Source organism: Rhinoraja longicauda, chromosome 28 (assembly GCF_053455715.1).
Source record: "Rhinoraja longicauda isolate Sanriku21f chromosome 28, sRhiLon1.1, whole genome shotgun sequence".
Taxonomy (NCBI): Eukaryota; Metazoa; Chordata; class Chondrichthyes; order Rajiformes; family Arhynchobatidae; genus Rhinoraja; species Rhinoraja longicauda.
The window spans coordinates 15,393,832-15,418,558 of NC_135980.1; the positions used below are offsets into that span (position 1 = coordinate 15,393,832).

General features: G+C 42.0%; 1 protein-coding gene across 2 annotated transcripts in view; it reads left to right on the forward strand.

The window, feature by feature from the left end:
• The first annotated feature begins 3,540 nt into the window (after positions 1-3,540).
• LOC144607061 (cyclic AMP-responsive element-binding protein 3-like protein 3) overlaps positions 3,541-24,727 on the forward strand; it is a 36,888-nt gene continuing 15,701 nt past the window's right edge. Inside the window, exons 1-6 of one of the 2 annotated variants that reach the window (XM_078423634.1) lie at positions 3,541-3,656; positions 13,634-13,780; positions 14,762-15,044; positions 19,069-19,187; positions 21,897-22,007; positions 24,305-24,411. In XM_078423634.1, coding sequence (XP_078279760.1) covers positions 3,636-3,656; positions 13,634-13,780; positions 14,762-15,044; positions 19,069-19,187; positions 21,897-22,007; positions 24,305-24,411 — 788 coding nt within the window. In that variant the 5' untranslated portion in view covers positions 3,541-3,635. The remainder of the gene's footprint in view (positions 3,657-13,633; positions 13,781-14,761; positions 15,045-19,068; positions 19,188-21,896; positions 22,008-24,304; positions 24,412-24,727) is intronic. The other variant, XM_078423635.1, reaches the window with a different exon arrangement.

Below are 24,727 nucleotides of genomic sequence, written 5' to 3' on the forward strand. Positions count from 1 at the left end.
AAGAAAATAATGTGAAGCAATTTCTAAACTTAGTAGTTAGGTGAGATGCGTAGTTCCTCTAATTAATGGCACCTGCCTGGTGATCTTGTGTTCGTAATTCATTGTGGTGCGTAGGATTGCAACAGCAGGTGACACAGAAGATGATACATTGAGAGTTGAGATTTAATTTAAGTTATGATTATGAAATGTAGAGAATAAGCAACCCCTCCTTTAACAATGGCAGACTTCCTAGTGAGTCAGATGTTTGTAGATTCATTGTGAGTAGGCACATGATCTTGACTGATAATTTAATCTCGCAGGGTTTGAGAGTGTCATATATTACAACAGGCAGCCTTGTGGGTAGGGTGCTAAAGCTCTTACTCGTTCAAGTAAATGCCTGAAATCCCATGCAACAATCTGAAGAAGAACAGTTGGATTCCTTCTGAATTCCTTCCTTCCAAATTGGTTGCTATCTTTTTCTTCATTATGCAGTGACGGCAATATTAAAAAAAAGTTTTAGGGTATTTGAAATCACCAAGGATGAAATAAAGAGTAATTGTGAGGATCGGCGTAGCAAAATTAATTGAAAGATACAATTTATTTTGTACTTCAAAATCTTGCTGTTGCAGCAATGAAATTTAATTATCTACCATTCTAAACAAAGTAAATTAAGTAACATAGCAAAAGAAAAAATCTAATAAAGGAACTATCAATTGAAGTAAGCAGATTTTGAATTAATAGAGAAAGCGTATTTCCTCAAGATTGTGGAAAGCTAAGATGAGATTTCATTGTATTTTTAAGAAACTATCAATTCTGATAGAATCAGGGTAATTCCTCTGATTGGGAAAATCAGTTTAGGGGATCATTCATTTAAAACCAAGGGTGGTTGGTAGAGGGTCTTCGTGCAGGGAGTCAATTGAACATAGAACAGTTTGCACAAAGATTGAGACACAGATCATTACATCTTTTAAACAAAGAGTAAATAATTTTTTGAAGATAAGAGGGCAATGTTGAAAGAGCTGGTCAGAGAGGATGGCTTTCAATTTCCAAGGATTGATTTAAATGCACATTTCCTCTTAAACTAAAACGAATGACCCAGACTTTGATCCAACTTGTAAGAATTTTTTAAGGTGAAGGGGGAAAGACTTTATAAGAATCTGAGGAGTAACCTTTTACAATAAAGGTGGTGGGTGTATGGAACGAGATGCCAGAGGAGGTAGTTGAGGCAAGTTGGTCGATTTGGGCAAGTTGGGCGAAAGAGCTTATTTCCATACTGTATGACTCTATAACGTTAACTATTGAGAAGGATCCTTTGACTCCATTTTTCTATTCCTTAGTTTGGTACAAACTTTACTAAAGATACTTCTGATGACAAATACCTATTCAAAATCCCTCTGACATTGACAATACTTGTGCACTACTAGCTTCATTTTATATCTTCCCCTTATTTTTCACATAGATACATTGTTCAGTGTCTTATTGATTCACCTCCTGACTTCCTCAAGCCTTTCTATCACCAACAAGGCACTTCAAGAATTTAATGAAGAGTTTAATCCTTTTGGATTAAAAGGTTGAAAGTGCTCAGAAGGTCAGGCAGCATTGTGACACAAGAAACAGAATTAATCTTTTAGATCGATGATTTGTATTAGAATTTGAAAAAAGTGGAGGTGTAGCAGGTTTTAAATAGTCTAAGTGGATGAGGGTATATTGGGAGAGGAGAAAAGAACAAAAGGAATGATCTGTGATCATTTTGGCCAATTTACCTACTGTTTGGAGTAGGACTTTGGGAGGAAACGGAAGATCTCGGAGAAAACCCACGTAGGTCACTGGGAGAATGTACAAACTCCATACAGACAACACCCGTAGTCAGGATCGAACCCGGGTCTCCGGCACTGCATTCGCTGTAAGGCAGCTCTACCGCTGCACCACTGTTAATTTTGTATTTGTCTGCATAAGCTTACTAACGGCACACAAGAGACTCAACCTCAGTCAAGATAAAATAACCCACTTGTTTTGCATTTCATCCATCACTTGAGCATTTGTCCCTCAGTGTTGCAACATGGCTGTGGTGTGTATCATTCACAATTTGCACTGCAAGAACTTAGTAAGATTCTTTAAAAATATTTCCCAAACCTGCAACCTCTTTCATCTCAAAAGATGGAAGAAGCAGGCATATTGGAATAACATCATCTCAAGTTTCCCTTGGAGATGCATTGCTCTTCTTTCATTTTCATGTGGATGGCTTACTGAAGCTCTCAAGCCTTCAGCAGTGTTGTGGGGTGGGGGGGGTTACTATCTCATACACTGTAACAGTTCAGGCAGATGACTCATCACCATCCTCAAATGGTCTAAATTATGACATTCCCAGTGACTTTACTGCTGTGAATGAGTACTTGAAGATTGCCAATGTTGCAACATCTATTAAACAGCAAGAAAGTACAGACCGATCAGTTGGATATCAGTGGTATACAAATTATTGAAAAAATTCTGAGGCAGTAAAGACAGCTTGGGTTAGCTAGTATCGAACCTGATTGTTCTTCATCTTCATCAGTTTATCACCAAATCCCTCAACCACTGAAATCCAAATCCACTTCTCTTCCAATTGACAGCCCATTCAGAGGACCTACCTCCTCCATGGTCTCAGCCCTCATGCCTTGACATTATTATCTGACACCCAGCTGTGTTCCCCAATCCGTTGGAAAGGACTTTGTACGTGTTTATCTGCGAAAAGCTGGTTTTACTGCACACAATAAAAGCAGCTGGTAGAGCTGCTACTTCGCAGCACCTGAGACCTGGGCTCGATCCTGACTTCGGGTTCTGTCTGTGTGGAGTTTACATGTTCTCCCTGTGACCGCGCGGGTTTCCTCCAAGTGCTCTGGTTTCCTCCCATAATCACAAAGACGTACTGGTTTGTTGTTAATTGGCCCTATTGTGTAATAACTGGATGAGAAAGTGGGATACATAGAACTAGTGTGAATGAGTAGTCGATGCTGACATGGATTCTGCAACTATTTCCATGCAGTATCTCTAAAACTAAAAACGACACAAAAAGTATGCCTCAGACTTTATCCATAATCAATTTTTATATTGATATGGCCATGTGCAAGATACCCATTAGTCTGTTACACTTCTCTAGTTTAACAAGATATTTCCAGTGCTAAAGAATTTGGGAGTCCTCATACCTACAATTATCTAATAAAGCATGTTTTTGTGCTGCTGTAGTGATCAATTAATCAAGCAATTATTGAAACATGCACTTTCTTCAGTGAGTTGAGATCATGGTCTAAAGTTCATCTCAGATTACTATATGGTACTTTGATTTATGTAAAAGCACAGCTTTGTGAGCCCCTTTACTCCTCCCCTATTTATTGGGCAATTGGCAATTACTGCATGACTCCCTGGCATTCTCAACAATCTACATGATATTCAGCAATCAATCACTGCCTTCCCATGACAGTCAGGTCAGATAACAGTCCCTTTCTAGCCAATTGTAAGGGCTGCTGGTGTTGCAATACTTGGACCTATTTTTCCCTGGTTGGACTTCAACTTAGTCACAGGTCAAATCAAAGGAAGAGTGAGGGTGAATCGGCGAGTGGAGGGGGAAAAACTTCCAAAAAGCAGAAGAACCAAGGAACTCCATACTTACATTTCCGAAAATGACACTGGTCACAGGGAGGGTAAGTTTATTTGAATTTAAATACCTTTAGAAAATAAAAGATCTGATTTTATCATTTGTTTACCAGATCTGTTCCAACTCTAAAAAGCAGGACAAAGTTCACACACAGATTAAAGCACAGAATTCAGGGTGGTAGATTGAAACCTTTTATATACTCTGACATCTTAAAGTGTATTTATTCATAAAATGTATTCTTTTGAATTTTTTTGGTTTAATTTAAGACTTTTAACAATCTCAACATGAGAAAAGTGTTTATGTTAAAGAAATATGATATATTGTTGGGAAACATGGCGGGTAATTTACAAACAACCAAGTGCTTTAGGCACAAGTAGGATAATAGCCTGGTAATCTTATATGGTCACGGGGGATACATGTTGACCAAAACACAAAGGAGAATGCTCCTTCCATTTTCAGATTCTTTAAGTGGATTTTTTACATCCATTATAGGAAAGCATTGAATTTATTTGGAATATTGGACTGATTTCCCTATTTTAGGACGAAGGGGGACCTCATTGAAACCTGCCGAATAGTGAAAGGCCTGGATTGAGTGGACGTGGAGAGGATGTTTTCACGACCAGAGGTCATAGGCTCAGAATAAAAGGACGTTCCTTTAGGAAGGAGATGAGGAGGAATTTCTTTAGTCAGAGGGTGGTAAATCTGTCACAGAACGCTGTGGAGGCCACGTCAATGAATATTTTAAAGGCAGAGATAGATAGATGCTTGCTTAGTATGTGTGTCAGGGATTATGGGAAGAAGGCAGGAGAATGGCGTTTAGAGGGGAAGATAGATCAGCCATCATCGAATGGCGGAGTCGACTTGATGGGCCAAATGGCCTAATTCTGCTCCTATCACTTGTGAACTTATGAACTTATTATACGAAGGATGAGACAGCTTTGGACAGGATGCAGAAGCGGTTTACCAGGATTAGAGACATAAGGAGAGTCAGACAAACTTGGATTCTTTTCTCTGGAGCTTGGAGAAGTAAATACAATTACGAGTACAGATAGTGTAGATAGTCAGAGTCTTTTTTCCTCTATTGAGGAAATGTCAAATACTAGAGGGTCTGGCTTTAAGGTGAGCAAGGGAAAGTTTAAATGTCAGTGTTTTTCACAGAGAGTGGTAGGTGCCTGGAATGAGCTGCGTGGGAAAGTGGTAGAAGCAAATACAATTGCAACATTCAACAGGCACTTAGGCAGGCACATGAATAGCCTGGGAATGGAAGGATACAGACCATGTGCAAGTAGGTGGAAGTAGTTAAAATTGGCATCATGGTCAACAAAGGCATCATCGGCAGAAGTCTGTATCTGTGGTGTAATGTATGGTTCTATGTTCTATGTCCCTTTAGTATTGTTATTGGTTTATTATTGTCATATGTACCGAGAATGTGAAATTTTTTGTTTCATGCTACCCAGTCAAATTACAGTATACTGTACATGAGTACAATCAATTCCTTACACAAACACAACAGATTGTGCAAAGAGAAAAATACCACAGTGCTGAATATAGTGTTGCAGCATTATAGCATTGCAACTTCAGAGAAAGTGCAGATTTTAAAAAAGTGCAAGAATTGCCATGAGGTGGGTTGGGGGATCAGGACTATACCCTTAACATATGAGATGGCCAAGTAGTCAATAATCTGAAAGGTGGTATTCCCACACTTGGAATTCTGTGCACAGTCTTTGTTCCCTTCCTAAGAAAGGGTATGGTATCATCGGAAGCACTCCAAGAAGCGATGCACCAGGCTAATTCCTGGGATGAGAGGATTGTCCTATTAAGAGAGGCGAGACGGGTTGTATTCCTTGGAATTTAGGTGAATGAATGGTGATCTTACTGAAACATAAGATCCTAAGGGGGTATAACAAGAAGGTAGATATTGGGTTGCTTCTCACAGACAGTGGTGAATCGCTGGAATTTTCTGGAATTTTCTATCCCAGAAAGTTGTGGAGGCTAGATTATTATATTTATTTAAGCGTAGGTACAGGTTATCCCCAAGTTACGAATGGAGGTTGATTTTCTCCATAAATTGGAAAATACACAAAATCACTCAATACGGTAGTCTTAGCTTGATGGTAATGCAATGAATGGTATTGATGAGGGCCAATTAAAAAGATCATTTCTTTTATCTCTTTCCCTGCCTGGTTAGAATGGCCGGGATAAGGATATCCCACGCTCATTGGTTGGTTTCGATGGGCTTGAAGCATCATTGGTTTATACATTGTTTAATAGAGTATTGTTGCACTAGTATAATAGGAGTGGTTACTTGTCAGTTTGTAATACAATGCTTTCAAGTGGCCTCCCACGATGAAACTGGTAGCCTGTGGTTTTAAGAGTGGAGGTTACATGCAAACTGGCTTTTTTTTGTATAAGGCTAGTTCTCATTTGTATTTAATAACACTCATGGGAGGATACAAAGTACACAAAGTAACTCAGTGGGCCAAGAAGCAATCATCCACCTATCAAAACGCCCCTTGCCTGTGTCTACCTATTACCAGCAACGCTTTGCTCAGCCTCTCCTCTCTTCCAGCTTTCTAACCCCAAAACGTCATCCATTCCTTCTCTCCAGAGATGCTGTCTGTCCCGATGAGTTACTCCAGCTTTTTGTGCCTACGGTTTAAACCAGCATCTGTAGTTCCATCTAACATGTAAATGTTTGTAACCTGGGGTTATTTTTGAAAGATCTAGGGATTGTGGATTGTGAACTGGTGCAGAGGAGGAGTTGAGGCCTGAGGTAGGTCAGCCATGATCATATTGAAATATTGGGGCAGGTTTGATGGGCCAAGCAGCCTACTCCTGCTCCTATTATCTTATGTTCTTAGTACAGCACTGGAGTATCTGCATTAAGCTAGGTGATTGTGTCCAGACACCGGAAGGGTTGAACTCCCAACATCTGTTTTGGAGGCAAGTGTGCTTCTTCTGAACCAGTGCAAAAACCTCTAACTTGCTGTGGTATAGCTGTATATGAGCAGCAAAAGAATCCAGGTTTATTCTCAGAAATAAATGCAGCAAAGAGATGCATAAGGCCAACCCATTCAGGTATCCAAATATATTCCACCAAGGCCTACTGGATCTCCCAGTTGCTATTAATTATTACTCTCCTTCCCATTCCCATAATATCTTTTGTGTCCTGGGCCTCCTCCATTGCCAGAGTGAGCCCACACACAGACTGGAGGAACAGCACCTGTATTCTGCTTGGATGGCTTACAGCCTGGTGGTATGAACATTGGATTCTCCAATTTTAGCTGAACAACAACCCCTGCCCACACTTCCTTCCCACCCCCTTTCTCTCCTCTCTTCCCTGTGCCCCACCTGGACTCGCACCCCTTTCAGGTACAGGAGGAGGCCATTTGGCCCTTCAAGCCAGCACTGCCATTCATTGTGATCATGGCTGATCATCCTCAATCAGTAAACTGTGCCTGCCTTCTCCCTATATCCCTTGATTCCACCAGCCCCTATAGCTCTATCTAACTCTCTTTTAAATTCATCCAGTGAATTGGCCTCCACTGCCTTCTGTGGCAGAGGATTCCACAAATTCACAACTCTCTGGGTGAAAAAGTTTCTTCTCACCTCAGTTTTAAATGGCCTCCCCTTTATTCTTAGACTGTGGCCCCTGGTTGTGGACTCCCCCAACATTGGGAACATTTTTCATGCATCTAGCTTGTCCAGTCCTTTTATAATTTTATACGTCTCTATAAGATCCCCTCTCATCCTTCTAAACTCCAGTGAATACAAACCCAGTTTTTCCAATCTTTCCTCATATGACAGTCCCTCCATCCCAGGGATTAACCTTGTGAACCCACGCTGCACTGCTTCAATAGCAACGACGTCCTTCCTCAAATTAGGAGACCAAAACTGCACACAATACTCCAGATGCGGTCTCACCAGGGCCCTATACAACTGCAGAAGGACCTCTTTGCTTCTATACTCAAATCCTCTCGTTATGAAGGCCAACATGCCATTAGATTTCTTCACTGCCTGCTGTACCTGCACGCTTACTTTCAGTGACTGATGTACAAGGACACCAAGGTCTCGTTGCACTTCCCCTTTACCTAATCTGACACCATTGAGATAATAATCTGCATCCTTGTTATTTGTCACAAAAGTGGATAACCTCACATTTATCTACATTATACTGCATCTGCCATGCATCTATTGTCTGTATATTGTCTTAATCTGTCGGCAGTAACACCTGCTTTTCACCTGCAGATAGTAAATTCCACTAACCAGACTGTATTTTGAAACACTAGAATTTTACTTTCATCAAACCTTGCATTGATGGGAGGAAAGTGGGAGAATGCTAAAGGGGTCACAAAGACCCGGACAGGCTGATGAAGAAAGTGCCCATAGGAAGCATATTCTTAGTTTGAGGGCTCAGAGACCTTTCAGGGTTACAGCGGTGGTGGCTGTCGGAAGACAATGAATACCTGTATTTTGAAGAAGTTTAGATTTTAGGCAAGTACCATGCCTAACCCACTTGCTCCTATGGATTGAAGGATACGTAGGTGAAGTCTTTTCTCCTTGAGTATAGAGTTTGTGACCCTCTAATGAGCAGCTGAAAGGGAAAAGTAATCCTGATTTCATTTGGCAAAACAGCCAACACACACAGATTCAGACCACTGATTGCATTGAGGATCATGAATGCACTTTGCCTGTTGACACTTAAACTGGCACAGTTTTAAGAGAACCCAAGTTAGTGAAACTGGATTGTTCTGTGAGGGAGTAAGAATCCTGTTTCTCAGATGAATGGGGTGATTTCTGCTGAGAATTTTCAAATTGGTAAAAAGACACCCAGATGTTTTTATTTTTGGTTCTTCAATACCTTTTCCTGAATTTTTGTGTATGAATTTCAATCCAAGATGGTAAGCTAAGACCCAATCTAGCCTCTGAGGATTTTTCATATAATTACTTTGAAATTACTTTAAAATAGAGCAGGGAGTTCTCCTAGCCAGTGTTTATCTTCAAACCAGAACATAACTCGGAGGCACAAGAAATTGCAGATGTTGACAACTTGAGGAAAACAGAAAGTGCTGGAGGAACTTAGCAGGTCAGGCAATGTTTGTGGAGGGAGTATGTAGACAAATGTTTTGGGTCGGGATCCTTCTTCAGACCATAATTTAGTAATTATTGGCTATGTATGGGGTTTTGCTGTACAAAATACAATTGACTACACACCAAAAGTAGGTAATCGGTTGGGACATGCTTTGTTAAGTCCAGACAATGAGAAATATACAAGAGAAATACACCTTGCCTCTTAATTCAGATTTAATATGGGTGGCTCCTCTTGAAGAGTTCCTCATGTTGTCAGAACCAACACTTACACTGCTTCTCTCTTCATCAATCATTGTGTCCCAAGGCCTTAAACTGTTCATTTCTCTGTCTACTTTTCAGATCAGAATCCTTGAAACATTGTTATGATTATTAGGCATCTGCATCAGCACAGTACACATTTTCTCCATTTTGTAACAAAATAAACGTAAAATGAAAAACAATTACATTTTTTAAAGCTTTTTTATTAGTGCCTTTCATTTGTACATTTTTTATTTAACATCCTATTCTATTCAAGAACCTTTCCCTAATTTATGTTTGGCAAAAATAATTTTGACTGGAATGATAACTGAGTATATAATTTACAAATATTTTGTGTCATCAACAATTACTGCAACACATTTTCTATCACGCTTCTCGGAATTGTTTAGTTCGCATGCTTGGTCACACATAAATCTATCCTAATCGGACACAAATATATTCAGATTTATGCAAATTTCTTCATCTATTGGTTTGGCTGATTTTAACGTGGTTAATTCAAGTCTGATCGTTCACACCCCAATATTATAATTTTCTATTAACTCATTTAAATATGCCTTTCTGGGAAATATAATTATAATAATAATGGAACTTGACAAAAAAATCATCTGAATTATATTGAAAAAGGATTCACATTAAATAAAAATATATACATTCCACAAAATGTTATGCGCAATGCTGTATAAAAATCGTGTTTTGTGTGACATTGTCCAACCTGTTACCACAGATAATGATTTTATTGGGACCATCTATGAAAATACTTAGAATAGATATCTTGAATGAAAACAATTGCAATCCTTGGCCAAGCTTGAAACAAAACACACAATGCTGAAAGCATTCACCAAGTCGGGCAGTATTTATGAAGAGAGGAGCAGGGTTAATGTTACAGGTCAGGAAATATTTATCAGAACTGTAAAAGTGAAAAGACAAGTGAGTTTTAAATTAGAGACAGATACAAAGTAAAAAAATAGGAAGGTCTGTAGTAGGGTGCAGATCAAAGGCATGGAGCCATGCGAACCTAGATGCCCATCTAAACTAGTCCCATTTGCATGTGTTGACCCAAATACCTCTGAACCTTTCCTATCAAAGTACCTGTCCAAATCTCTTTCAAAAATTGTTATTGCGCTGGCCTCAACCACTTCCTCCAGCAGCTTGTACCATTTGTTAAAAGCTGCCCAAAAGTAACAGAATGGGTTTTCCCAACACCAGTTTCCTTTCACATTCCAAAGACATGTAGGTCACTTCAAATTGTCCCCGGACTGCAGGTAAGTGGTAGAATTGGGAATTGGTGAGAATGCAAGGAGAATAAAAATTATCTTAATATAGGATTTATGTAAAGGGGTGATTGATGGTCAGCAGGGACTTAGTGGGTTCCCATGCTGTATTTCTCTAGACTCTGACTCTATGACTAGATTTACACTAGAAATGGGGAGAATCCAGAAATCGGAGGTGCAAAGGGACTTGGGAGTGCTGGTGCAGGATTCCCAAAAAGTTCATCTGCAAGTTGAATCAGTAGTAAAGTAAGCAAATGCAATACTATCATTTATTTCGAGAGGGCTTGTATACAAAAACTGGGATTTTATACAAAAACTGAGGCTCTATAAGGCGCTGGTCAGGCCGCAATTGGAAAATTGTGAGCAATTTTGGGCACCATATCTGAGGAAGGATGTGCTGGCTCTGGAGAGGGTCCAGAGGAGGTTTACAAGAATGAACCCAGGAATGAGTAGGTTAACATTTGATGAGCGTTTGATGGCCCTGGGTCTATATTAGCTGGAGTTTGCAAGAATGAGGGGGAACCTCATTGAAACATGCAGAATAGTGAAAGGCTTGGATAGAGTGGAGGTCATATCCTCAGAATTAGAGGACGTTCTTTTAGGAAGATGTGGAGGAATTTCTTTAGCCAGAGGGTGGTAAATCTGTGGAATTCTACCACAGAGGCTGTGGAGGCAAAGTCAGTGGATATATTTAAGGCAGAGATAGATGGATTCTTGATTAGTACAGGTGTCAGAGGTTATGGGAAGAAGGCAGGAGAATGGGGTTAGGAGTGATAGATAGATCAGCCATGATTGAATGGTGGAGTAGACTTGATGGGCTGAATGGCCTAATTCTACTCCTGTAACTTATGATCTTATGACTCTAATTTTAAGTAATAGCAAGTAATGTGGCACTTCATTGAAGGTCTTCTGAAAATCTAAATACATGGTGAGTTCTGGTCCCCTTATCTACTTTGTTAGTTACAAGCTCAAAAACGTGCAGCATATTTATCAGACCAGGGGGCCTGTTCCTGTGCTGTACTGTTCCATGTTCTACATTCTATGTTCTTTCATATTCTCTCAGGCCTGGTCTTGTACCCCACTTCTAGAGGTTTTTGTTTCCTCTTTTATTAAGACAGACACTAAATAACTGTTCATTTCTTTGCCATTTCCTTGACTCCCAAATAATTTCTCCTGTCTCAGTTTGCCAGGGATTGACTTTACATTTGCTAATCTTTTATTTTTTACTGAAGCATGGAAGTTTTTAAAATCTGTTCAGATGTTTCTCACTGGTTTATCCTTGAATTCTACTTGTGGTTTCATTATCAATGTCTTGATCCTCTTTGGTTGAATTCTGATTTTTGTTTTCCATCCTCAGGCGTATGGCAACATTATAACCCCTAGTTTGACCACTTTTTCTCTTGGATTTTGGCAATTCATTACATTTGCTGCAGGCTATGTATTAATTCTTTAAATGTTAGCCATTGCTTGTTTAATTTGTATCTTCCAATGCAGATTCCAAATCTACCACTACCATAACTAATACTTCAAGATTATAGCATAACAGGCTGTTGTTGTCTTCAAGCTATAGATTTTAACCACTTTTTCCAGTCAATGGTCAATTAATGGTTATTTTATTTGTCACATATGCAACTACACAGTGAAACTCTTTTTGCATATATTACATATGCAGGCACCACCATTTTTGGCACCATTATTCAAAGTTCAAAGTCTGGTCGGACCACAAGTTTGGTCTACTGGAGCAGTTCCTACAAACCAACGTCCCTCTCCTCGCCCGGCCATCTTTGTCGGTCGGGGGCGCCTCCTGCAGCCAACCTTGAAGGCGCTGGAGGCATTACCCCGGGTCACCCTCCTACCAGCCCACCCGCGTCCGACGTGTCCAGTTCACTTCCATCCGCTGAGCCTTCGGGTGGGTTACTGGTCCCACTGTCCGATGAGCTTTTGGGTGGGTTTACTGGTCCCATGACCTACGAGACTTCTGGCAGGTTCCCAGTCCCGCCGACCGATGAGCCTTCGGGCGGGCCCCGATGAGCTTTCGAGCGGTCACAACAGTGCTCTCACAATGCTGCCTGGATAATGCAAATAACGTTCCCTAAACCATCAATCGCATTATAACAACTCGCATTATAACCAACACATGCAGATTCCAAATCTACCACTACCCATAACTAATACTTCAAGTTATGGTATTATAACTTGCGGACAGGCCCTTTGGCCCACCGAGACTGTGCTGACCACGAATCACCCATTTACAGGAATTGTACATTTATTTTCTACAACAGCCTCAACAGCACTATCCTAAAGTACTTTACAACCAATAAATTACCTCTGAAACACATTTGCTATTGTAAAGCAATAACTTGACATTGTGGAGAATCTTCACAATGTCAAGTGGCCATTCCTTTATTAGTGAAATAAAATGAGGGATAAATATTGTTTAGGACACCAGGGAGATTTCCTTGCTCTTTGTGATTAGTGCTCCTGGAACTTGTACACCTGCCAGAGAGGAATGTGTTTCAATATCTCAGCCAAAAGCTGGCACTGTTGAGGGTTCAGCAGTTCTTCGGTACTTCACTTGAAGTAGGGTTAAATATACAAGCTCCGAGACTTGTAAGTGAGAGAGAAATCTACCAGCTGCAGTCATTTTGCTATTTGAGTCTTAAATCCTTGTAAATCTTTTTTACTTACCGTTGTGACTTTGAATGACCCATGTGAAGACCGGAGGTATGGATGTAAACAGGTTTCAATGTGTGGTTCACCTGAATATTTTGGGTATACACAAATGGTTTAATTAAATTATACATTTACATTGGGAATACATCCTAACTGACAGTACCAACTCTGAATATTAAAACTCCTTTGTTTTTTTCATTTCAGAAATAAAATTTACCTGTAATAAATATATACAAAACAAAAAACGTACAAAAACTCATTATATCCTTATCTGTACATTCAATATTGCTAATGTCATACTCAGTAGTGTTAGCACCTGTCTTTACAGAAAACAAGCTTGCATGGTAGTTTGCATTGGTATGAGGACAATTGGCTGAGGACAATTGGCTGTAGCATTCTCGTACCACAGCATTGTGAGTGCTAGTTCCCCAAGTAATTTCTTTGTCAGTTTCCAAAGCATTTCGCTTAAGAGGCCTCTTGCTGTGAGCAACAGCCTGCTCCCTTCACAGACAGCAGAGTTTATTTATCCTCTAACTTTCAAAGCAGATTATTATCTATAAATTACATTTGGAAGCAGTTTGAGGCCTTGTTCTTATTTGTATTGATGGTTAATATAACTTATATCCTCTAATTATGGCTGCTATTGATCACCTATGTATATTATCTTGGGCTGATGTTTGGGTCTCCACCTTCACTATGGGATTACATTTTCTGTATTTTCCTCCACCAGATGCCGGGAGAATGCCTGACCCCTCAACTGGACAGCATGGAGCTCCTGGATCTACTCTTTGACCAACAGGATGGGATTCTTTGCCATGAAAACTTCCAGGAAAATGGCAGGGAGAGTACAGAGTGCTGGGAGATGGCACAGCCCAGTGTAAGGAGAGTTATAGTGTCATATCACCACACAGACATAGAACATTGTAACGTGTATGAAGGAACCACAGATGCTGGTTTAAACCAAAGATAGACACAAAATGCTGGAGTAACTCAGCGGGACAAGGAGCATCTCTGGAGAGAAGGAATGGGTGACGTTTCGGGTCAAGACCCTTCTTCAGACTGAGGTCAGGGGCGAGGGAGATAGATAGATAAGGAGGTGTGAAGGTGTGAAAACAGGGCAAAGGGAAATTGAGATCAAGGAAAATGTAGAATTGTTAGATGGGAGAAAACAACAACAAAGCAAACCGAGATAAAATGTAATCAGAGACAATAAGACTGGTCGGAGAACTTTGATGGGGGGGATATGGAGAGAGAGAGAGGGAAAGCAAGGATTACTTGAAGTAACATTGTAACTGCAGGTCATAGTTCTGGGTAACTACAATAACAGTGCACCATAACTCAAGGGTCACTCCGCAAGGGTCACTCAGGGTCACTCGGGTCACACAGAGCATCCTGTGCCTGGTTATCTCTCCCACACACAGATTATTGTAACCTGTGTTACTGCACCAATGAAGCATTCTAGTGAAAATTTAAAATAAAACTGCAAATGCTGAAAATTTAAAATAAAAAGTCTTCAATATGAAATGCCGATTCCACTTCTCTTCTCACAGATGTGGCCTGACCTGTTGAGTATTACCAGCATTTTCTGTTTTTTATATCAAAAAGTGTTCTATCCTACATCATCTCACATTCATGGAACATTATAATCTGGGTAACTTCACACACACACGTGCACGCATACACATAGCATTGTAACCTGGGTTACCCCATACATACAGAAAATTCTAACCTAGGTCATCTCCCTTTCACAAAACATGATAACCTGAAGCAAGCCGCACATCACCACTGCTAAAATGTTAATGGACCTCTCAAGGTAACTAATCTCATCTCTCACCTCAAGCTCCTTACTCTGCCACAGATTCACAATGGGAGAAGTAACGAAGAGATCCTGTCCTCCATTCTGGCAGAAGCTGTCCCTGCCTCCCCGCTTTGGTCCTCGGCTGGCAGTGACAGTGGGATATCTGAAGACCACCTGTCTGATCAGTTGGACAGCCCACAGCAGCCATTCAACAGCCCCCGAGAAATCGAGAGTTTCCACAGGGAGCTGCCTTTTCATCCTGGCCCAGTGTCCTGCTGCCCAGACCCTTGTCCAGGAGTTCCAGATGTGACATACCCAGATGTGGATTTCTCTATTAACTGTGGTAAGCTGCCTTTTAACTCTGGAAGTATCCAGGTGATTTAGTGTGAACACAACAATAAAGAACTGCACACCGTCCTTCAAATGTGCTCTCACCAATAACTTGTACAGCTGCATCATGATGTGCCAACGTTTGTACTCAAACAAGGTCAAAGTGCCAAGGGGATGGAGAGCTGCATGTAGTGCAAGAGAGGTGGCACTCTCCTGAGACCTATTTTTCCTTATCCAAATTGCGAGGGTTTAGATGGTCCAGAAAACTGGCATAGATGTGGGCCATTCCCAATCTTTCAAAGCACTTCATTATAATTGATGTTAGATAAACTCAGAGGCAGTTATTGAGATAGTCACTTTATTCTTCTTGGGGACTGGAAGGATGGAGGTTTCCTTGAAACAGATGGGTAACCGCGGGTGGTTGAAGTGAGAGATTGAAGATGTCCATGAAGACTGTGGCCTTTGGATTGGTGCACAATTTCAGAATCCATCAGGGGATACCATCTGAGACGGTAGCTTTCCAAGAATTTACCCTCATGAAATCAGATGTGACTTCTGCTGATGAGATGTATGGGACAGAGCCAGTAGGGGAATGTGTCTTGGTAGAAATTTGTTTGCCTGTTCAAAATGGGCATTAAAAGCATTAAGCACATCCTGTAGAGATGTGTCACTGCCAGAGATCGCCCCTGATTTCAGCTTGTAGCCCATGATGGAATTCGGGTCCTATCACAGTTGCCAGATTCCCTAGATTAAGTTCAATCTACTCAATTGAGCCAATTCAATGTCTGATTGCATTGAGCCTCTAGCTTGTTATAAAATTCTCTTTCGGCATCCTTGCTAGCCTTGTGGAGATCATACTTGGCTTTCTTGTACAGTACGGGGTCATCCTTTTCGGATCTGGACTTCAACAGAGAGTGAATCTCTTGTCGATCCACGGTTTCTGTTTAAGACGTGGAGTACAATGAGAATTTCCCAAACAGTTTCTGGGATGGTAGCTGTGTCAAATGAGGAGAGGTTAACTAGATCAATTCTCGTTCCTCTGTTCTTTAGTTTAGATCAATGAGCTATGACCTTTAAATGTACAAAATTCTTAGGAAGCTCCACAGTATAGGAGTGGAGAGGATGTTTTCGCATGCTGAGGAATATTGAACTAGGGGATGAGAGAAATTCCTTCACTCAAAGGCTGGTGTATTTTTGTAATATTCTACCTGGAGAGCTGTGCGAAATCAATCATTCAAAACAGAGACCGAGAGGTTTTGGGATGTTAAAAGAATCTGGATGAGGAAAATGGGGTTGAGGTAGAAGATCAATTCTTTTTGAATGGTGAAGTAGGCTTCAATGGACGAATTGCTTCAACCTGCTCCTGTTTCTTATGTTTTATTTTTTTTCTTCAGTTCTTAACTGGCTTAGGCTCAAAGCAGGGATTTCTAAACCCACGTGCCTTCAACTGTGTCTCAATTTTCATGGGTTGTAGGAAGGTTGTGGCTTCAAGTCCTGTTCTAGAGTCTTGTGCATATTTTTCCTACAACATCTATGGAATGTGATACTACAAGAGATAGCATATTAAACAGAGGTTCCTCATTCTCAGTCAGGTGTACTTAAGGACCCCCTAACGTTGATATTGGCAGAGAAGTTCTGTTTGTTCAGTACTTAGTCCCGAAGCTCCTGAAGGACCATGGGCTGCTACCATTTTCTGGCAGCAAGCTTGGCTCGCTAGCTGCGGAACCGGGGACCCTATCTGCAGTGGGTCTGAGGCTCGTCTCCTACCCGCCCCTGGAGACGATGGAGACCAAGAACCGGAGGTTGCAAAGACTTGGCGACCTCCTTGGACATAAGACCAGTAAGGAGAACCAGGGGTCTTACCTTCCACACCCTCAAGGTGGGCTGCAGCATGAAGGCTGAAGATTGAAGTTCAGGTGAGGAGAGTGATGACGGTTCATGGGCGATTCAGATAGAGGTGATGGCTGCAACATCGCCACGGTCACAGGTGTTCAAAAATATCGCAATGGAAATTTTTGAGTCAGAGTCACACAGCATAGAAACAGTCCCTTGAACCGATGTCCACACTGACCCAGATGCAGGGCCGTCTTAACGCATGGGCCTGATGGGCACTTGCCCGGGGCCCCATGAGCATAGAGGCCCCATGCTGATCTGTGTATGTTAAGTGACTTGCAATAAATAAATACTACTTTAAAAATGTAGGTTCAATAAGTGCTTTTTTCGCAACATTTTCGGTCCCTAAGTGCTTCTCACAGCGATCTGTAAGTGCTTTTCGCAACAATGTAGCACCCTAAGTCCATCGCTAAGTGCTTTTCGGTAAGTGCTTTTCGCCGGCACGACGGGGGGGGGGGCTGGTAGGAAAAGGGGGGGTGGGGGAGAGTAACGGTAGGGGCCCCAGTACACTGCTTTGCCCGGGGGCCCATAATGCTGTAAAAACGGCCCTGTCCAGATGCCCATCTATGTTGATCCTTGATCTTCGTGCCTGGGACTTCCTGAAGCCTAAGAAGACACCAAAGAAACATTATAACTTTGCTGCATATGCTTCAGGGAAAACATCGCAAAAGGCTTAGTGATTTGATCCTGAAGTAACGTGGCCACAAGGTGGCAGCAGGTGATAGTTTTTAAAGAATGTTTGCCCTCACACAAATGAAAGGCAAAAGCAGAAATGAGTGATTAATGTATTTTCTGGCTTTTGTTGGCCTTATTCATTATTTTGATTTTAATCCATGAACAAAGAAGAGAACACTCAGGCAGGTTCACTGCGAGTCCATTTCCCTGCATTGCTCTCGTTGACTCATTCTTGGCACCACATTAGCAATGAGTTTATTTCTCTTGGCGTGACCTGTCTTACAAATTTCTTTCTGCGACATGTTATGCGGTGGCTAGTTGCTTCTCCTGGGCATGTACACCTGTACTTCTGTGTGCAGAATCATGAAAGAAATTTGATCTGAAACAACTACATTGAAGACACCTTTTTGTTCTCTTGGGTGGATGGAAAAGTTACATTTCAAGATTGGACCAGTGAGTTCTCTCAGTGTCCTGCCTAATATTAATTCTTCAACTACGACTCAAAATATTTAGTTCCATTGATCTCCTTACTTTGCGTGCTTTAATCTTAATGCTCTTTGAGGCCGCAGAAATTATCTGGTGTTATAAAATTACTTCAAAAATACTTCACGTTATGAAGAGTGGTTTGGACTGTCCTGAGGACTGAAAGGTGCTGTGTAAATGCAAGTTTTTTTTCTATCTCTCCCTACATAAAATTAGAATTGCATGAAAACAGGCCATTTGATCCAACCAGTCTATTCCAGTGTTTATCTCCAATCCACCCTGGTCTATGTCTGAAACTCCCTTTAGTCGCAAAATTTGTCTGCTCTTTCTTATTATCTGTTCTATATGTCCCAATACTGTGGTCTTCAGGCCTTGCTCTGGCATTCCTAACCTAACTCATCTTGCTTCCCCACCTCCATCTCCTTTCACATCTGCCACTTTGTCAAAACCTTTAGTCAGTGCTCAATATCATTATTTTAAAATATACTAATTTCTGGGTTTGCTGGCAAAGGCAGCATTTATTGCCACCTCTAACTTTCCTTGAGAAAGTGGTGGTGAACTGCCACCTTGAACTACTGTGTTCCTTCTGGTGAAGGTACTCGCCCAGTGGAAGGAATTAAATCCAGTGATGATGACAGTCCAGTGATGTATTTCCAACTCAAAATGGTGCGCAACCTGGGGGCTGGCGGCGTATCCATGAACCTGCTGCCCTTGTCCTTCTTGACGGGAGAATTGGAGGTTTGGGAGATGTTGCTGGAGTGGCTTGTGTGAGTAATTACAGTGGATTTTGTAGCTGGTGTACACCACAACCACTGTGAACTGGTGGTGAAAGGAATGAGTATTTAAAGTATAATAATGCTTCTGTGACATCCCTTGCTGCATTTAAAGACTGATTTTTTTGCTTGTTCTGCTATATTTGCATTGTGCATTCACAGACACTAACTGATGCTGAGATCCCTGTACAAATGCTTTATTTATTCTGCCAGGTGACTGGAATACTGAGGCGCTTGAGGAAGGAGCACGCAACATTCCAAAACAGCCTGCTCTGAACAATTTCCTCACACTCACTGTCAAGGACCTACTGCTCTCAAACATGTCGGAGAAGGTGAGTCTGTGGGTGTCCCATGTCAACATGTTGCTTCAAATGAATTTTCTGTCCTGAAGAGTGCAGTATTTATTTACTTTGCATTACATGTTGTCTTTAATTTGAAGATGAGGTTGAGTGGGAAATTAATTTTGATGTTACAGATTTAATGTATGTCAGAATGTGTGGAATATGGCCGCGTGATTAATTTTGCATAGAGTTAGCACAGACACGATGGGCTGAATGGTCTCCTCCTGTGCTGAATGCTACTATTATAACTACACAAGCTTCTTCACAAACTTCAACTGCAAACCACGCCAGTTTGAATCCAAATGTATTCTTAATCAGTACATGGTTAAATACATGATATGTGAATAAATGTTCTAATTTAAACAAATGTGTAATTAGTGACACAGTGAGCATTAACTCCTAATAAGATATATTGACAATGTTCCTATTCTCTTGGAAGGAGCTGTTGTTAGTGAACATCTCACTCTAATTCTGAGCCTATGCGTTCAGTTTGAGCACATGCTTCAGGCTGATGGCCCAGTGCAGTACTGTGGGACTGCTGTCAGCATGAGGTGTTATTTTTCAGAGAAATAAGCAAATTAAAGCTCAGAAGATCGATACAAAATGCTGGAGTAACTCAGCAGGTCATGCAGCATCTTTAGAGAAAAGAAATCGATGATGTTTCTGGTCAGAACCCTTTTTCAGACTGCAAGATGGAAAAAAGGCAAGTCAAGTCAAGTCAAGTCAATTATATTTGTATAGCACATTTAAAAACAACCCACGTTGACCAAAGTGCTGTACATCTGATTAGGTTCCAATAGAAAAAAAATGAAAACATACAGTAGCACGCAAACAGTTCACAGCGCCTCCTCAATGAGCCTCAAACGCTAGGGAGTAGAAATAGGTTTTGAGCCTGGACTTAAAGGAGTCGATGGAGGGGGCAGTTCTGATGGGGAGAGGGATGCTGTTCCACAGTCTAGGAGCTGCAACCGCAAAAGCGCGGTCACCCCTGAGCTTAAGCCTAGACCGCGGGATAGTGAATAGCCCCAAGTCGGTCGACCTGAGGGACCTGGAGTTAGAGAGGGGGGTTAGAAGATTTTTGATGTAGGGGGGGGAGTGTCCATTTAGGGCTTTATACGTGAATAGGAGGAGCTTGAAGTTGATTCTGTACCGTACAGGGAGCCAGTGGAGAGAGGCCAGAATCGGGGTGATGTGGTCCCTTTTATGGGTACCCGTTAGGAGTCTCGCTGCGGCGTTTTGGACCAGTTGCAGGCGGGACAGGGAAGATTGGCTGATCCCAGTGTAAAGGGAGTTGCAGTAGTCTAGGCGGGAGGAAATGAAAGCGTGAATGATTTTTTCTGTGTCGTCGAATTGGAGGAAAGGTTTGATTTTAGCTATGGTTCGAAGTTGGAAGAAGCTGGCTTTTACCACAGCGTTGACTTGCTTATCAAATTTTAATGCAGAGTCAAATATCATGCCGAGGTTTTTGACATGCGGTTTGACTAGGCAGGATAGGCTTCCAAGACTGCCTGTTATCAATTTGATGGAGTCGGGGGGGGGGGGGCCGAATAGGATGACCTCAGACTTGCTCTCATTTAATTGGAGGAAGTTCTGTGCCATCCAACATTTTATGTCCTCAAGGCAGTGTGAGAGGCTGTTTAAATTTGACTGGTTGTTGGGTTTCAGGGGGAGGTAAAGCTGAGTGTCATCGGCATAGCAGTGGAAAGAAATGCCGTGCCTTTGAATGATTTGGCCAAGGGGGAGCATGTATAGAGAGAAGAGAATGGGGCCTAGGATGGAGCCTTGTGGAACTCCGCAGGAGAGGCTAGCTGGAGCAGAGGAATAACTGCCTATGTTGATGGCGAAACTCCTATCTTTGAGGTACGAAGCGAACCAGCTCAGGGCAGTGCCATCAATGCCAACCGTGTACCGGAGACGGTCAATAAGGATGGTGTGGTCCACTGTATCGAACGCTGCGCTGAGGTCGAGAAGGAGCAGGATTGCACAGTCGCCGGTGTCGATGGCGAGAAGCAGGTCATTGTGTACCTTCAACAAGGCGGACTCTATGCTGTGGTGGGCTCTGAAACCTGACTGGAAACTTTCCAGGATGGTGTTTTGGTGTAGGTAGGGCACTAATTGGTTTAGAATTGCCTTTTCAAGGACTTTTGACAGGAATGGCAGTTTGGAAATGGGTCTGTAGTTGCTAGGCAAGGTGGGGTCTAGGTTAGGTTTTTTCAGTAGGGGCTGGACCACCGCGTGCTTGAAACTGGTTGGAACAGTGCCAGTGGCCAGAGAACTGTTGATAATAGAGAGGATGCTGGGACCGGCTATTGCAATGACATCCTTCAGAAGGGCAGTGGGGGCAGGATCAAGGGGGCAGGTTGCAGGTTTCATAGCGGAGACAAGCTTTGCAAGGGAGGATAGAGTGACGGGTTGGAAGCAGAAGGCAGAACAAAACAAGGTTGGCAACAGATGACCTCAAGAAGGGTGGAGTCCATTGGGTGGAAATATAATTCCTCAGATCCATTCTTAACCTTCTGCCCTTCACCTTAAAGCTACACCCTCTGGAGTCAGCCTCATAATTTTGCTTCCCCCAATTGAGTCACTCCTCAGCTTCCTCCACTCCGAGGCAAACTAGTCATGCCTATCCAGTCCCACTTCATAACTGAGGCACTCCATCCAAGACATCCTAGACTCCTCTTACTTTCTCCTGTTTCTTAGCAGAACCCACCACAGCCATACCATGCCCGGGAGCTGGTGCTCAACGAAGATGAGAAGAAGTTGCTGTTGAAAGAAGGCACATCTCTTCCATCACAGCTGCCATTGACTAAGGTATATCAATGCCTCGCTGTGTAGACTGAGTGGATTCCAACAAGAGCACATATGTTATTAATAGGAGTGAGTCAATGCATGGCTAGTGATTCTCAAAACTCTTTCCTTTATCTCAAGGACCGAAGGGGTGGATTTATGTTGCACGTATAATTTATATGCAGCACAACATTTAGTCCCAACACCTCACCTCAAGAAAGAATAGGCAGCTTTGGAAGTGGAGTTATTTGAAGCAGGATAATTATCTTGAATATTTCAGCGATTGGAGGGGTGTTGGTTGAATAAAGGAGATAAACTATTTTCTCTGGGGGTTAGAGTCCAGAAGGAGATACAGAATTAAAGCTTGGTTCTTTGGTGGTGAAGCCACAAAGGGTCATGGGAATCTGGAACACTCCCAACGGTCCTGCTGATGCTGGAGGGCTTGAACATCATAAACTGAATATTATTGAGGTAAAATATCAATTATGGGACCAGGACAGATGGTCTGGCGTGAGTAGTATGGGCTAAATAGCGTCCATCTGCTCTTATTAACATGAAATTCCCGCCTCAGTTTTGTTGCTGACTTTGATGTTTCACTGCAGATGACTAGGCAAGAGTGCAAAAGAAAGTATACCGAACTTCAATGACACACCCCCCGTCATCTCGAAGGGAAGGTGACTTAATGTTTTGGATAATGATCTGACTTAACCAAAAATGCCTCCTTAAACAAACTGTCACTTCTCAGTTTTCAGATGGTGACTGGATCCCCTGAGTTTTCAGTATTAGTTTTAGGGAAAATAATGGCTCTCTTCCTCCAGGGCTTTTCCAGCACTGAAAGAGGCATTGGGGAGAATGGAGGGACATGAAGTATCAGTGTAGGTGGTGAGAAGATTTGGATAGAGGTGGAAGCAACCAAAGTATTGAAACCTGTGGGACTTGTATGATATGCGAACAACAAAGCAATGTGCGGTGAGGGATGTGGGAAGGACAGGCAAAGGTTGCCCTGGCAAGTATAACATTTCCCTCTGTTTGTCTTTGGAAGGATGTCTGTGCTTCTAGATGTGCCTTGATAGATTGCAACACGGTGGACACCACTTGGTTAGATTCTGACCCTATCTGTATTTTCCTCCAGAACTGACTGGTATAATTCCAACGTGTAATCATTCATTGTCCTCAACCCCCTTGGGATACATTCTTGTAACTATTTCCTCACTATTACAATGGTGTGTTTGCGGGTGGGGTGAAGAGGGGTTTGTTATTGGAGTGGTCTTTGTTGTTTTCTTCAGATACAGACCTTGAAGTTAGATGACAAAGGCTGTTACATGCTCAAGTATCTATTCTATCTGTTTAATTTTGCTAGAAATAATTTCCAGGGGAAATAATAACAGTCTTGGACAATACATCATCCGTGTTAACATACCTGATGACTTGTCAGTGGCAGTACTTGCATAGTGGCCATTTCAGCTTATACTTGCATACATTGCTCAATGTTACACACTGAAAACAGTCTCCTGTGAAGAAGGAGTATCCATGCTGGTTTTGTGCTACTCTGGCTATTTAAAGGAGCTCTCTACTGAGACTGAGACCTTTCCGTGCAGCACTGACTGCAGGCTCTTCAGACAATTTTCACTGTTTAACCTGGTTGTAAATATCTTCCCAAGCATTTCTCTGCTGAGGTTCTCATTGCATGATTGCCTCAGTAGTGACACCAGTGTGACACCATGATCTCATGAATTATGTCAAACTGCAAACCATAAAAATTCTGCATGTACAATAGGATCTCTTGCCCCTCTCTGACCTTCAGCCTGACACAGGCAATGGAATCTCATCTTCCGGAAACCAATGGCATTTTCCACCATGACCTGAATCCCAATGGAAACACCAGAGGTCTCATTGTATGTGCACTAGGTTGCCATTGTTTCACTCTGAGCTTACTCTGACTCATTTTCTGGGTTGAAACTACCTGAGTCGTGATGAAGGATGGCCAGGTATAGCATGTGATGATTGCTGCATAAAATAACAGCTCTTTCTAGATGAGGCCGTTATTTGAGTTGCCACATTCTGTTTCAAAATACTGGAGCCGATTTTTAAAAAAAATCTCACTCATTTTCTAGTACTACCTCTCCTGCACAGTCTGTCCAGTATTCACTATTTCTCTTTCGCTCTCACCTTCCCCTTTTTTACTTTATCCATCTTGTTCTCATTCTCCCTATCTCTCTCCCACCCTAACCCATGTTTTCATCCCCCTCTACTTCAGCTTCTGAGCTGTAATTGAATCAAGCTATGACAGGTTGACAAGTTGAGCTCTTGCCCCACTCTAGCAAGAAGAACGGGTTTTGAAGAAGATCAGGAGAAAGATCCGGAATAAACAGTCTGCTCAGGAGAGTCGCAAGAAGAAAAAGGAGTATATCGATGGCTTAGAAAACAGGTGAGGGATATCATAAAGTCCTACAGCATAGAAAGAAACTGTTCAGCTGACTTAGTCCATGCCAGCACCAAACATTGAGTTAGACTAATCCTACACGTATCCCTTTCTTGCTCAAATTCCCATCAATTCCCCCAGATTCTATCACTCACCCACACACGATGCAATGATGGGCAGTTAACCTACCAATCCACACTCCTTTGGAATGAGTGATGGGAATCTGGAGCATCCATGGTCAACCCATCTAGTCATGGGAGGAATGTGCAAATGCTGGTCAGGATGGAACCCTGTTTGCTGGAGCCATGAGACAGCAACTAAC